The sequence below is a fragment of the Colletotrichum tamarilloi genome (genome assembly GCF_030869305.1).
Source record: "Colletotrichum tamarilloi strain Tom-12 chromosome Unknown Scaffold_21.1, whole genome shotgun sequence".
NCBI lineage: Eukaryota > Fungi > Ascomycota > Sordariomycetes > Glomerellales > Glomerellaceae > Colletotrichum > Colletotrichum tamarilloi.
Window position 1 is genome coordinate 439,594 of NW_026849404.1, and position 12,824 is coordinate 452,417.

General features: G+C 56.0%; 5 protein-coding genes across 5 annotated transcripts; 2 read left to right on the forward strand and 3 right to left on the reverse strand.

Moving 5' to 3' along the window:
* On the forward strand, window positions 1-1,458 carry CTAM01_07146 (uncharacterized protein; the record flags this gene model as incomplete). Its single annotated transcript, XM_060523171.1, has 1 exon — window positions 1-1,458. One exon carries the CDS (start codon window positions 1-3, stop codon window positions 1,456-1,458), a length of 1,458 nt encoding a protein of 485 aa, XP_060382302.1.
* A 2,304-nt stretch (window positions 1,459-3,762) lies between these two features.
* Window positions 3,763-7,652, forward strand: CTAM01_07147 (C2 domain-containing protein; the record flags this gene model as incomplete). The annotated part of the gene is made up of 4 exons (XM_060523172.1): window positions 3,763-4,140; window positions 4,226-4,669; window positions 4,722-5,139; window positions 5,191-7,652. 4 exons carry the CDS (start codon window positions 3,763-3,765, stop codon window positions 7,650-7,652), a joined length of 3,702 nt encoding a protein of 1,233 aa, XP_060382303.1.
* Window positions 7,653-7,972: 320 nt separating this feature from the next.
* Window positions 7,973-9,286, reverse strand: CTAM01_07148 (uncharacterized protein; the record flags this gene model as incomplete). The annotated part of the gene is made up of 1 exon (XM_060523173.1): window positions 7,973-9,286. One exon carries the CDS (start codon window positions 9,284-9,286, stop codon window positions 7,973-7,975), a length of 1,314 nt encoding a protein of 437 aa, XP_060382304.1.
* A 629-nt stretch (window positions 9,287-9,915) lies between these two features.
* On the reverse strand, window positions 9,916-11,217 carry CTAM01_07149 (FAD dependent oxidoreductase; the record flags this gene model as incomplete). Its single annotated transcript, XM_060523174.1, has 1 exon — window positions 9,916-11,217. One exon carries the CDS (start codon window positions 11,215-11,217, stop codon window positions 9,916-9,918), a length of 1,302 nt encoding a protein of 433 aa, XP_060382305.1.
* A 459-nt stretch (window positions 11,218-11,676) lies between these two features.
* On the reverse strand, window positions 11,677-12,732 carry CTAM01_07150 (uncharacterized protein; the record flags this gene model as incomplete). The annotated part of the gene is made up of 2 exons (XM_060523175.1): window positions 11,677-12,380; window positions 12,441-12,732. The coding sequence occupies 2 exons, from the start codon at window positions 12,730-12,732 to the stop codon at window positions 11,677-11,679; spliced, it is 996 nt and encodes a 331-aa protein (XP_060382306.1).
* Between the last annotated feature and the right edge of the window lie 92 nt (window positions 12,733-12,824).

The window sequence follows — 12,824 nt, forward strand, 5'->3', positions numbered from 1 at the left end:
ATGGCTACTCAGACTGGAACCGCCTCAAGAAGGCCAAAGCTGTCGTTGAGCATCAAGACATCACCGGCACCTCACACAAGAATCAACAAGTCCTTTTCCGTCATCGATCCCAAGGACCCAACCACCTTCAACACCCTCTCCAACGTCTATGTTACCGCCATTGAGAGGTCGACACCCACCGCGTCAGAACCGCTCACGGCCATCAATACCTCCCAGCCACAGCCCTCGCGCTTGCAGAATGGTTCAAAGACACCCCAACTACGCATCCAGACGCCCTACGCAGTCTCCTACCCCGAGACGCCGTTGACCGCACACCCTCTCTCGCCCGGCGTCGCAATGGAGATTACCTTTCCAAGCACCATGACAGCCACCCCGCCTCTCTCTGCGGGCCCCGTAGAGCCCAATCAAGGTCCCCAAATGTTTGGCTTCTCGCCAATCGACACCAAGACGCCCCTTACAGCAATCGGCTTCATCACCAACCAACCGGAGCCGCGCTCGCAGAGGAAACGCAATAACAACCTGACCCTCGTTGGCTCAAAGCTGCCTTACACGCATCCTCGCTCCCTCCACAGCATCCTCCGCAACTCGCCTCTCCCTCCGCCGAGTGCCAAAACCCCCATCTCACCGCGCCGGCAGTCCTTGCGCTTGCAAGAAAAGGCGGCCCGCCGTGTAGCCTACAACAGCCCCATCGAGCAGACAATAACAACGGAAACGTACACAAAGTCCCACATTGACCTGCTCGTCGAGGATGTCGTTTCCCCGGCATCACCGGCGGCAGCGGCAGCAACAGCAGCAGCAGCGGCGGCGGAGACGGCACCGGCACCGGGCCAGGAGGAGGCCAACACGGTGCTGGACCTCGCCATGGCGTTCACGAGCGACGAGACCCGCGACGGCGGCATGACGCCGGGGCCGTTTGAGGAGATGCGGCGTCGGATGGCGGGGCTGGCGGCTAATTCGCCGCCAGTCAGCCCGTCCGGCGGCATCAGGAAGCGGACCAAGCGCAAGGAGAAGAAGAGGCGGTGGGTGTGGACGATTGGGAACCAGGAGGAGGATGAGGAGAATTTGGGGGGTGCCGTGGCGGCTTTGCGGGCGGCCGAGGCGGCGGCGGCAGCACAGACGCCGGTATTGTCTATCCCTCAAAGGAAGCCCGTGGTCGCTCCTCCCCCTCCCATTGTGGAGGTGCAGACCTACGGCGATCTCCCGACGCCTAGCGTCGAGACGTTTGAGAAGGCCGCTGGGGAGGCGGAGGACGTTGAGATGTCGGATACAAGTAGCGTCTCATACTCGTGTTCCGATCGGGGTTTGACGCCTGGGGATATGGAGATGGACCTGACGACGCCGACGGTGCCGAAGCGTCTCGTTTCACAGTGCGACAGGCTGGGGTCGGCGGACCTGATTAACCCGGATACTGGGAGTCGGCGGGACACGCCTATACCTCCGGATATGGTCGTCCACTGATGGGAGTGCGAGCTGCTTAGAGGAAGAGGAGCTGGTGTGGGATCTAATTTGGTTGAGGTTGGACTGGACTTGACAAGAGCAAATTGCATCTGCGTGGTGTTTAGGGAGCGTCATTTGATCAATGGTGGTTTTTTATGTAGGATTATGTACATGTACTAGTGGAGGTTATCATGAGAAACACGACGCACTATGAACCATACCCTCGGTACTCTCTGCTCGATGACTGACGTTCCTCCGCGTGTTCCAGCCATGGCCTAGCAAGACTGGGAAGAGCCAATGCTGAGGTTTTCGGACACCAGAACATGCTTTCTGGTAGCGGTATACAAATGGGAGCTTGGACGAAAAGTGGCGCGAACTTGTGGCGGCTAAAAGACCAGTCTGGCCAGCGATGAATTCACAAACCAACAATCTTCCCTGTCTGGGTATCACCCACCAAGATCCTATATATTAGCGGCCGACAACGAAGCGATGAACGGAAAAGTTGAAACGACAAAACGAAAGATGAGCCTGGCGACGTGAACAACACAGTGTTGGTTGTGTAACAGCAGAGGTGATTGAAAGCGGGGGGGAATCAATGATGAAAATGTGGACTGACGGAACGCTGGAGCTTGGCTTGCGTAACATCCGGCAAGGTGGTTTATTTTTGCTGCTGCTGTTACCAAAAAAGACAGGCCCTGTAAACGCAATCGTCGCTTCTCTCCTCCCGCCGGCCGGGACAAGCGGCACCCCATGTTCCATGCCCTGTCAGGTCGTGGCTGTCCAGTGAGCCGCCCGGAAGGTTTGCGATAGACTGACCTCACACTTTTTGACAAACCTGGACGACGATCAGGAGCCGCCTCGGGTACGATGGTATCTACTGTACGCATATGTTGGCTTATCTGTGTTACCTGGGATAGAAAGATTGATACCGTTGATAACAGTTTCTCCAAGAAATAGGTAGATATCTCCTGAGTCCTCTCTCCATCTGAATACGAAGAAGATGAGCATATGAATCCACATTAAATCAACCGACCATCATGAGCCGGACCAAACGTTCCCCTCATCTCCAGCTGTCAAGCAGCACAAGCTCGACGAGGAGTGAGCTAATCGCAAAAGCCAAGAGGCCGGGGTGAAAGGCCAATGAACACGCGGCCCAGGCCATGTTGTTTTCCCTTTGCCAGCCATGTACGCAAGCACATTGTGCGATCCCTACTGCAGATCGGCCACAGGCTTGTCGCATCGTCTTTTGTCACGCAGTCCATTGAAACATGCGGGAAAACAGGAAATTGAGCAACTCTGATGAATAGTAGTGTAGGGCTGGAAAGCTGGCTTTTCGCCTAAAGCCATCCCAGTCCAGCGTGTCCCATTCAATACTTTTAGGTAGGTAGGTAATCCAAAAAGGGGGCTGCAGTCTGGCTAGACCTTGGGGCCATTGAGCGTGGAGCGTTCCAGCCACGGTGGCAGAGGGACAGTCCTACCGCGTCTCTAGTCCTGGCAACTTGACCCGGAGGAATGTTTGTGGCTGCGAATTATCATGAACATGTCACTTCATCGGGATGTATACCAGTGATACTAGGTGTCAGTGAAGCGACAGCGCGCAATAGGCACGGAAGGTAAGGGAAAAGCGCAGGGCAGGCCGGGGCAAGAAGATGGGAGTGACGGCTACGCTTGGACCAGGCCAAAGTACCGGAAACTTCTTCCGTCATAGGGGGGCCTGTAAGGAGCCGGGGGCTTGCTTCGGGGGTGGGGCCGCGCCTGGCTGTTAGTGGGCTTTTTTCCCGCCATCAAAGTCGCAAGTTCGCAAGACACGCTACGTCATTGACCATCACAGCTTCCCACCCAGCCTGCTCTGTTGCTGCACCCACAAGCTGCAGCTGAAGGGACAGAGGTGCTAACCCAACCTGAGGTAATGTACACTATGTACTAAGTAGGTAATCATGGTGAAGCGAGCTAGCTGGCTAGAGCTGAAGGGGAGCTATGAGGCAATTGGAGGGGCTCGTTTCCCACCTCGTCCATTTCATGGGATTGCCGGTTGGTTAGGTTCCCTTTTCCCCCCTTTGCCCTGCTGGTCTGCTGGATGATCTGCATCCCTATGATTATATCCCTATCCCCCGAGACCTTTAACCTCCGCACATTTCGATCTTGCCTGTGTGGTCTTCCTCTGCTCAATTCTCTTTGCCTTTTTGCTCTTTCTTGTTTACCCAAACACTAGGCAACTGATTTCGATCTTTGACAGCGTAGTCTCAGCTACGACTGGTCTATAATCTCCATCCACATCCCAGACAATAACACCCTAGAGAATCAGGCGTTGTCCATGGTAGCAAGATGAACTACGACGAACACACGGTGCCGACCGGCGGCCAACACTACAGCGGCCGAAACCGCATCCCCAACATTCACGAATTCGTTGCCCAGCTCGACAAGGAGAAGCGCGAGCGCGACGCTGCCATTGAAGCCGAGGATAAGGAGCACGCGAGGATCGCCAAGGAGGCTGCCCGCCAGCAGCAACAGAACGGCAACGCCACACGGCAGCAACAGCAACAGCAACAACAACAAAATCTCCAAGACACAAAGGATCATGTCCCCGAGAAACCAAGAGGTGCTCGCAAGAAGACCAAGACCGTGCGGGATCCCGTCACTGGCAAGGATGTCGAGATTGAGAACCCAAAGGAAAACTTCAAGGACGTTGTTGAAAACCCTCACGTGAGATCATCCCAGAATCCTTCGTTTCTCGCCGGGCATCAAGTCCCGCCCGCTCTGGAACCCGTGCTAACACGACAATTGGCAGATATCCGTCCCCAACAAGAACCTCGGAAAGGACGCTACAGTCTCCACCTCCCCTAACCAGTCCGGCGAGGAGTACCGATGGGCCCAAGATGTCACGGCACCGCCCGACCCCGTCGAGCCCGGTAGCACCACCGACGTGCCCATTCACAGCGAGAAGACCAACGTGAACTTTTTCCACACCCCCAGCGTCAGCTACGAGCCCATGTTCGAGCACCTCGAGAGACGCGGCAACATTTTGTGCGCTGGTATCTTCTTCGCCATCGTCATTGTCGGCAAGTTCTTTGGCGGCTCGCTCTATGGCCTGCTTCCTCTCGGAGCTTGCGTCGCCTCTGGTGTCTTTCTGTGGATAAAGGACCTCATTACGCAGGGGAGAAACACCGAATGGTCTAGTGAGCAGGCGCGTGGCGAAACAGCAACCGTCAACCTGGTCCCCGAATCCGTCGAGGTGCGTGGTACTCATTTCTGCACAGCGATGACATGAAGCTAATAAAGCTCAGTGGATGAACACCGCCGTCGGCATCATGTGGAATCTTATTAATCCCGAGATGTTTGCTGGCGTTGCCGATACGCTTGAGGATGTCATGGTTGCTTCAGTGCCCGGCGTCATCGAGAACGTGCGCGTTGCCGACATCTCTCAGGGCAGCAACCCGCTCCGTATTCTCAGCTTGCGCGCCCTTCCCGATAGCCACGTCAAGGACATCAAGGACGAGGCCCACAAGCAGAACCAGAAGAACACTGACCCCAACGAACTGGCTGCCATGGAGCAGGCTGGTGACTTCTACAACCTGGAGGCCTCAGTTGCTTACCACGCGAAGCCGTCTGGCTCTGACGTTTCGTCAAAGGCTCGCAACATGGGAATGCAGCTTGTCTTTTACCTCGGTATTCGAGGTCTCTTTGGTGTCCCCCTCCCAATTTGTAAGTACACCAAAACAATCCATATCTCTGGCTTCATCTGACGACTCGTAGGGGTTGAACTTCAGGGACTTGTCGCAACCGCCCGTATCAGATTGCAGCTTACCCCTGAACCGCCGTTTCTCAAGACCCTCACTTTCACTCTGATGGGTATTCCCAAGGTTCAGGCTGGTTGCACGCCAATGATTGAAAAGGGAGTCAACATTCTGAACCTGCCTCTCATCTCCAACTTTGTCAACTGGGCCATCGGCACCGCCGCTTCAATGTACGTCGCTCCCAAGAGCATGACTCTTGACTTGAGCAAGATGCTGCAAGGCGACGACATCAAGAAGGAGACGCTTGCGCTCGGATTACTGTTCATCCGTATCCACAAGGCAACGGGCCTCAGCAAGCAAGACCGCCGGGGCAGTGAGGGTGGAGGCTCCGACCCCTACATCACCGTCGCTTGGAGCAAGTTCTCCAAGCCCCAGTTCTGTACCCGTGTCATCCAGGATGATCTCAACCCCGTCTTCGAAGAGAGCTGCGGTCTGTTGGTCACAGCCGATTTGATCAAGGCGGATGAGCAACTTTCGGTCGAACTTTGGGACAGCGATCGCTCGTCCGCGGACGATGTCGTTGGCAAGGTCGAGTTGAGCATTCAGAAACTCATTCAGCACCCCGGCAAGATGTTCCCCCAGGTTTCCAAGCTTGCTGGCGTCAAGGCCGAGACCTCTATGCCTGGCGAGCTGCACTGGGAGGTTGGCTTCTTCGGCAAGACCCAGTTCCGCAAGGCTCTTCGTACCGATGGTAAGGACGTCAATCTGCCTCCTGAACTGAGGGACAAGAAGGAGCTTCAGGACGAAAAGGGCACCATTGAAAACGACATGGAGGATGCTGTCGAGCACACTCCTCCCGACCCTCTCTGGCCCTCTGGCATTCTCAGCATCGTCGTCCACCAGATTGTTGGATTGGAGCTCGCCAATGTGAAGGGTTCCAACGGCAAGCGCAAGGGACGCGAGTACGAACCTGCGCGCCTCGACGCTGGCGAAGTCAAGGAGGAACAGGGCAGCAAGCTGCCAAGTTCCTACTGCACAATTCTCGTCAACGATGAACTTAACTACAAGACACGTACAAAGGCGGTCTCCTCGCAACCCATCTTCAACGCCGGTACCGAAAAGTTCATCCGCGATTGGAGGTCTGGCATTGTGACAATCACTGTCCGCGACTCCCGCAACAGGCAACACGATCCCATCATTGGCGTGGTCCCTCTAAAGCTTTCCGATATTTTGCGATCTGGAAGTGAAGCCACAAGATGGTACCCTCTCGATGGCGGGGTTGGATACGGAAGAATCCGCATTTCCCTTCTCTTCAGGTCTGTTGAACTGCGTCTGCCTCCTGCTCAGCTTGGCTGGGATGTGGGTACATTCGAGTTCACGTCTCAGCAAATCACTGCTGCTGGCTACGGTAAACTGAAGACCAAGATTCGCCTTCGTACTGGTGGCAGCTCTTCTAGCATCAAGCGAGACGCTTGTAACAAGCTGGAGGAGCAAGACGGCTTTTCCTGGGACATTAGTGGCGATGAGAAGCATGACAAGATCCGTCTTCCTGTTCGCTACCGCTACAGATCCCCAGTCTTCTTCGAGTTTTACCCTCCCGGCAAGCGTCATGCCGACGCCTTTGCGTCACTGTGGCTCCAGGACTTCCCGGATTGCGAGGAACGCGACTTTGATATTCCCATCTTCAACTGCGACAAGGGTCTGCGCCTGTCACAGAACTATATCACCCAGGACAACTTCAAAGACATCCCTGACATGAAGATTGAAGAAATTGGTCGACTTAGATTCAAGGGTCGTTTCTCCACTGGTACCGATGGTGATCACGTCAAGTTTGTCACTGACAACGATTCGCGTGAGACAATCGAGACCTGGGAGGCCTGTTTTGCAGAGGGAGTACGAGGCGAGGAGGTCCGAGCCGAAGTGCCCCCTGCTGTTCAGAAGCTACATGACGAGTCTCTTACACAAGGCCGCGATGTCCTAGCTCAGACCGACCCGAAAGAGAAAGAGAAGTGGCTCTCCAAGGACGGAACCGATTGGAGCACTGCATTTGGAAAAGATCCCACGCAGATGATGGGTGGCGATAACGAGAATCAGGAAGACCTGAACTCGGAGGGACGTGATGATTTTGATACGGATTACGACGATGATGATAACAGCAGTGAGCCGGATCTCGGGCTCACAGACGCCAGCACTAAAGACACCAGAGCGAGCAGCAACGGCACACGTCAATCGACAGACAGCAACGCGAGTGCGGCTCCCTCAGACGCATCTCAGCAAAGCAACGGAAACGGACCTGTTGCCGCCTACAAGGACTACAAGAGCAGGAGCAGAGACTTGCACCGTCAACATCGGGGTCTGATGCAGTGGCGTCCGATGCGTAATGTGCAGTTCGCCAAGGACGAGGCCAAGTTTGCGATCCGGAAGATTACCAAGATGGGTGCTCTCAACGGTCGCAAGCCCGATGTCGAGACCGAAGTCTAAGTCCGTTCTTTTTGTCGAGAGAAGAGAAACATAGGGGCACGCGACAACGGCTAGTGTTACAGGAAACAGGGTACAGCCCGTTTTTTTTTTTTTTTGATAGCCTTGGTAATGTTTATGAAGTATACCTACATGAAATAAATTGCGATGAATGAGAGGAAGGCGTTTGGAGGTGTATCAGTAGTCAAAGCAGGCAAATAACAGTTTTGAACAATTCTCGACCGTGACTCTGTGTAAGTCATGTCTCCGGAAGAACGTTTCGAAAAAGTCGAGTTATCAGTAGGCTAATCTACCCGCGTCTATTGTGGTCTATCTAACAGAGTCTAGGGGCTTTCTTCTTTATCACTCACGTCTGTCTTCCCCTTTCCACGCCCACCGAACCCCCATCCAATCTGGTTCGCCATCTTGACATGGACCCCAAGCTCATCGGCATACGCATACACCAGACCGGGATTCTTCTGGAACCACCGACCGCACATGATCACATCCAACCCCTCCTGAAGGAACCCCTCCGCCATGGTCCCCGTACTGATCCCACCCACAGCCGACACAAGCATCCTCTCCCCGACAACCTTTTTAATCTCCTTTGCGAAACCGGCCTGGTACCCGGGTCCGCCCTTGATGCTCGTCGCCTGCAGCGGATGAATCCCGCCGGAGCTCACGTCCAGCAGGTCGACGCCCCGCTCCGCGAGTAGAGGCGCCAGCCTACACGAGTCGGCGAGCGTCCAGCTGTGCGGGACGAGGTCTGTCCTGTCGTCGAACCAATCCGTCGCGCTGATGCGGACGAAGAGCGGCATCGTGTCCGGGATCGCGGCGCGGACGAGGGAGGTGATTTCGAGGACCAGACGGGTGCGGGTTTCGAAGGAGGAGGAGCCGTAGGCGTCGGTGCGGGCGTTGGAGATTGGGCTGAGGAATTGGTGGAGGAGGTAGCCGTGCGCGGCGTGGATTTCGACGACGTCGAAGCCGGCTTGGACTGCGCGGCGGGCGGCGGCGACGAAGGCTTCTTTGAGGGATTCGATTTGCGGGAGGGTCATTTCCTTGGGGAGGGGGTATGCGTCGTTGAAGCGGAGGGGGGAAGGGGCGTAGACTTCGTCTGGCCAGCCGTGTGCTTCGGGGGGGGAGGTCGCGTTGGCGTGGACGAAGGGGGCTACGGTGCTCGCCTTGCGGCCTGCGTGGGAGAGCTGGATGCCGATCTTTTGGGACTGGGAGTGGGCGAAGTCGGTGATGCGGCGGAGGGGCGGGATCTGGGCGTCGGACCAGAGGCCTAGGTCTTGCGGGGTGATGCGGCCTTCCGGGAGGACGGCGGTGGATTCCATTAGGGTTAGGCCGGGTCCGCGTTGGAGGATGCCGCCCAGGTGGGTCAGGTGCCAGTCTGTTGCTAGGTTTCCGGCTAGGGGCGAGGCGGAGTATTGGCAGAGGGGGGCGAGGAAGAGGCGGTTCTGGAGGGTGAGGGAGCGGATTTCGAGGGGGGTGAAGAGTTTTGGGAGGGGGGTGGTGGTGGTTGTGGTGGAGGGGAGGATGGCTGTTCCGGAGGGGGGAGATTGGGATGGGGTGTAGTAGGGTGTGTTCTTTGCTGCTGGGTTTTCGATGAGTGAGAGGGGGAGAGGGGTTGGTGATTTGGTGGCGTGGGAGGCCATCTTGAGAGCTGGGTTGGATGGTTGGAGGTGAGGATGTAAGACGAGGTTGGATGGCGGGATAAGGGGCCTATTGGAATGGAAATGAGAAGTTGGCACTTTTATACTGAATAGCGAATTCGATTCGACTTCAAAAGCTTCATCTTAGACTTGGTAGATCGTGTGTTTTGTCAGCACCGTGTACTACCAAGGTCTGTTGCCGACATCTTCTCGGCGCGTGTCGTTGATGGCCGAGTGGTCCGGCCCGTACTGTGGGGCTTCGGCCGTTTGATCCGTGGTGTCAACGGGCCGGGCACGATTCGGTGCGCACCGGAGCACCGTGAACCATCAAGTGAAGGTCTTCCTTCGGGAACTTCTTCCGCTAGGTAAAAAGGATTCTACGTGGTAGCTTCTGAAGAGTGGCCGAGAAGCTTGGCTTGGCGGCTATGAGAATCTGTTGATGGTGTTCGGCACCGGACATGATTCACCGTCGGCCAGATGGCTCATCTTGCCGAGGGTTGATTCTGTACGATGGGTTTTTGCGATTTAACGTAAGCAAGACTCAAATTGCAAGCCAAATACCTCAAGCACAGAGATAATTATTTGAAATTCCTTGGGTTTGGAGAAAAAAAAGTATGCTGATTACTTTACGCCTACTTGGCCACAGTCTTGTAGATGGAGTTATACCCACAAAGCGACTCCTCCTCCAGCGTCGCAAAATCCCGCCCACCAAATCTCTCCGGCTCAAGGGCCTCCAACGTCTCCTGATCTACCCCCTCCCCATTCAAAAGTTCCGTCAAAAACTTGGCCGTCCCAGCAGCGTGAGTAACCCACACAGCAACAGCCATGTGCAACCCAGGCACCGACCTCACCGCGCCAGCGAGCGGCATGTTATCAGGCGTCATGGAGAAGATCCCGTTGAAGCTCCTGCTCTTAGTCTGATCCTCACTCACATCCTCCTCAAACTCCGCCGCGGTTGCGGGAGGTAGCATCTTCCTAGCAGCCTCGAGCGTCTGCCGGAAATCAGGGATCCAGACCCCGATCGCCGTCCCGTCTTCCGCGTTCGGCGCGCAGCCTACGGGCGGGTGGTCGTAGCTTCCGATGCCGTAGCGGGTGCCGTGGTCTCTGGCGTAGACGTGGTGTTCCGGCCAACGCACAAAGGGCAGCGACGTCGATTTCGATTTCGAGTATGAGTTTTCTCGGGGAGGCAAGGGGGTTCGGGTGCGGGCGTGCATGTAGGGGTGTCCGACGGGGATGACGGGGACGGGGAAGGGGAGGTCGCGGCAGAGGTCGCGGGCCCAGATGCCCGTTGTGAGGATGACTTTATCGGCTTCGAGTTGCTGTGCGGAGCCGAGGTCGAGGACCTGGACGCCATTGATGCGGCCGTCTGGTGTGAAGAGGAGCTTCTCGACGGAGCTTTGTAGGAAGTTGACGCCTGCTTTCTTTGCAGAGTCTTGGTAGAATGATGTGATTCTGCATGCGTCGGCGGTCCCGTCGGTGGGGAAGAAGACTGCCGCCCCTGCCCCTGGCGAATCTTTTCCGTCTTCTTCTCTGACGAGTTCCGGCGCGAGTGTATGTGCTTCTCCCAGGCTCAACATCTCAGCGGCTAGGCCGCGCTGTGAGGCGGCTGCGCACCTGGCCTTGAGACGCTCGCATCCTGCGGGCTGGAAGGCGATTTCTAGGCCGCCGACGGTGTCGAAGCCGCCGGGGATTTTGGTGTATTCCGATACGGAGTCGATGGCTAGTTTGGTGAGGACTGGGGACTCGTTGAATTGGCCGACGAAGCCCGGTGCGTGACCTGTTGAGCCGAGGAGGGGACCGAAGGAGCGGTCGATGAGAGTGATTGTTCGTGGAGTGTTTGATGAGGATGATGATGAGGAGGAGAGGAAGTGGGCTAGAGCGGAGCCGACGATGCCTGCTCCGACTATGATGATGGTTTCGCGAGGTTCAGACATTTTGGAGGATTTAGGACTGGGTTGGATGTGTTTGTAAGTGATGTTGTGTGGTACTATGCGAAGAGCTCTTGGGAAAATGATGGGATTATATACTTTTGGTCTCGAATTGAGTACATCCCATGTTGTCATATCATTTTCGCAGTATTCAATGGGCGAAGTCTTTACATGTCTGCCATTGATTCGGGAACCAAGACTCAAGACTTCCGTGTTTGGACAAGGGCGATGGCTTTGACCAATCACATGAAGAGTTCCTTACTCACTTACACCACGAAGCTGAGACCCGCAAGCTTGTCGACACGCCTTTGGATGTGGGATTCAGACAATGCGGTCTAGCGAGGTGGGGCAAACTACTCGCTACAAGCAAACCATCTAAAGCAACTTAAGTTAAGTAGATGCATTGTAACAACTGATTCACATGTAGGTATGTATAAAGAAGCAGAAACTCCCTTGAGAATGCTATCACGATAGTTCAGCAGGGCGGCTACCCTCCACTTCCGCAGCTCTCGTATAAGCCGAAAGCTCAACGGGAGGCGGCGTGGCAGCGTCGACTTCCGTCATCTCTGTTCCATGGCCGGGTAACTCTTGCTTCGCATCGTACCCGAACCCTTTCTGCCCATATCCTTCATTGCCCGTATTGCCCTCATTCTGCGCGGCAATGACGGCCCCAGCCCTCTTTTGCTTCCTCTTCCAAAGGCATATAAGTATCCCGGCACCGAGTAGCAAGAGAACCAGCACCACCGCTCCAACCGCGATCCCCGCAATAGCACCAGTCGAAAGACCTGCCCCTCCAGCAACACCAGAGGCTTGGGAGGAGGGAACACGACCGTAGAGCGGAAAGACGGGGTGTTTGACCGAGAGGGGTCCCCCGGCAACACTGGGGAGACCGGTGAGGGAGATTTCCCTCCACGAGCTCCAGAGCGTCGACTCCCGCCCGCCGCTCGTCGCGATATTGTTGATCCAGATCTCCGTGTTCGTGCTCAGGAGACTGACGCAGTCCCGGTAGGGCGTCCCGCCCGGCGTGGGCACGAGGCAGGTGTACGAGCTCGGGCAGCACCACGTCTGGGTGTACGTCTGCGCGCTCTCGAGGGTCAGGGTTGTCTCGCACGCTGTTGTCCAGCCGGAGATGCAGGCTGTGCCTGGGTAGGCTACGCTTGCGACGTCGCCTAATTCATCGTCTTGTCAGCGTTGTTTCAGTGCTTTTTTCACAATTTCATGGTTCTCACTGAATGTATTCCCGGATGGTCGCCAGATTGCGGCGTAACTCTCGGGAAAGCATTGCGTTGGTAGGCTGGCTGTGGTCTCGGCCACGACTTGGTCTCGCAGGCACTCGACGTCCCCCGTGAGATCTTCCATCTTGCCCACAAGGCAGCGAATGTCGACGGGAGAGCAGAGGTCGTTGGGTGGTGTGAAGGGGGTTGTCTGCGGTGCCATAGAGAGGATCTTGGTCTGCTGGAAGCCGCCCGGGGTGAAGGTGAGTGTTACGAGCAGAGGCTCGTACGTCGTTTTTGAGGCCATCGCGAGGTATCTGCCTAGTGTTTGCTCGCTTGGTCGTGAAGGAGTATGCTTTTTTCTTTTTGCCTTGACCACACAGGTTGGGGTGAAGGAAC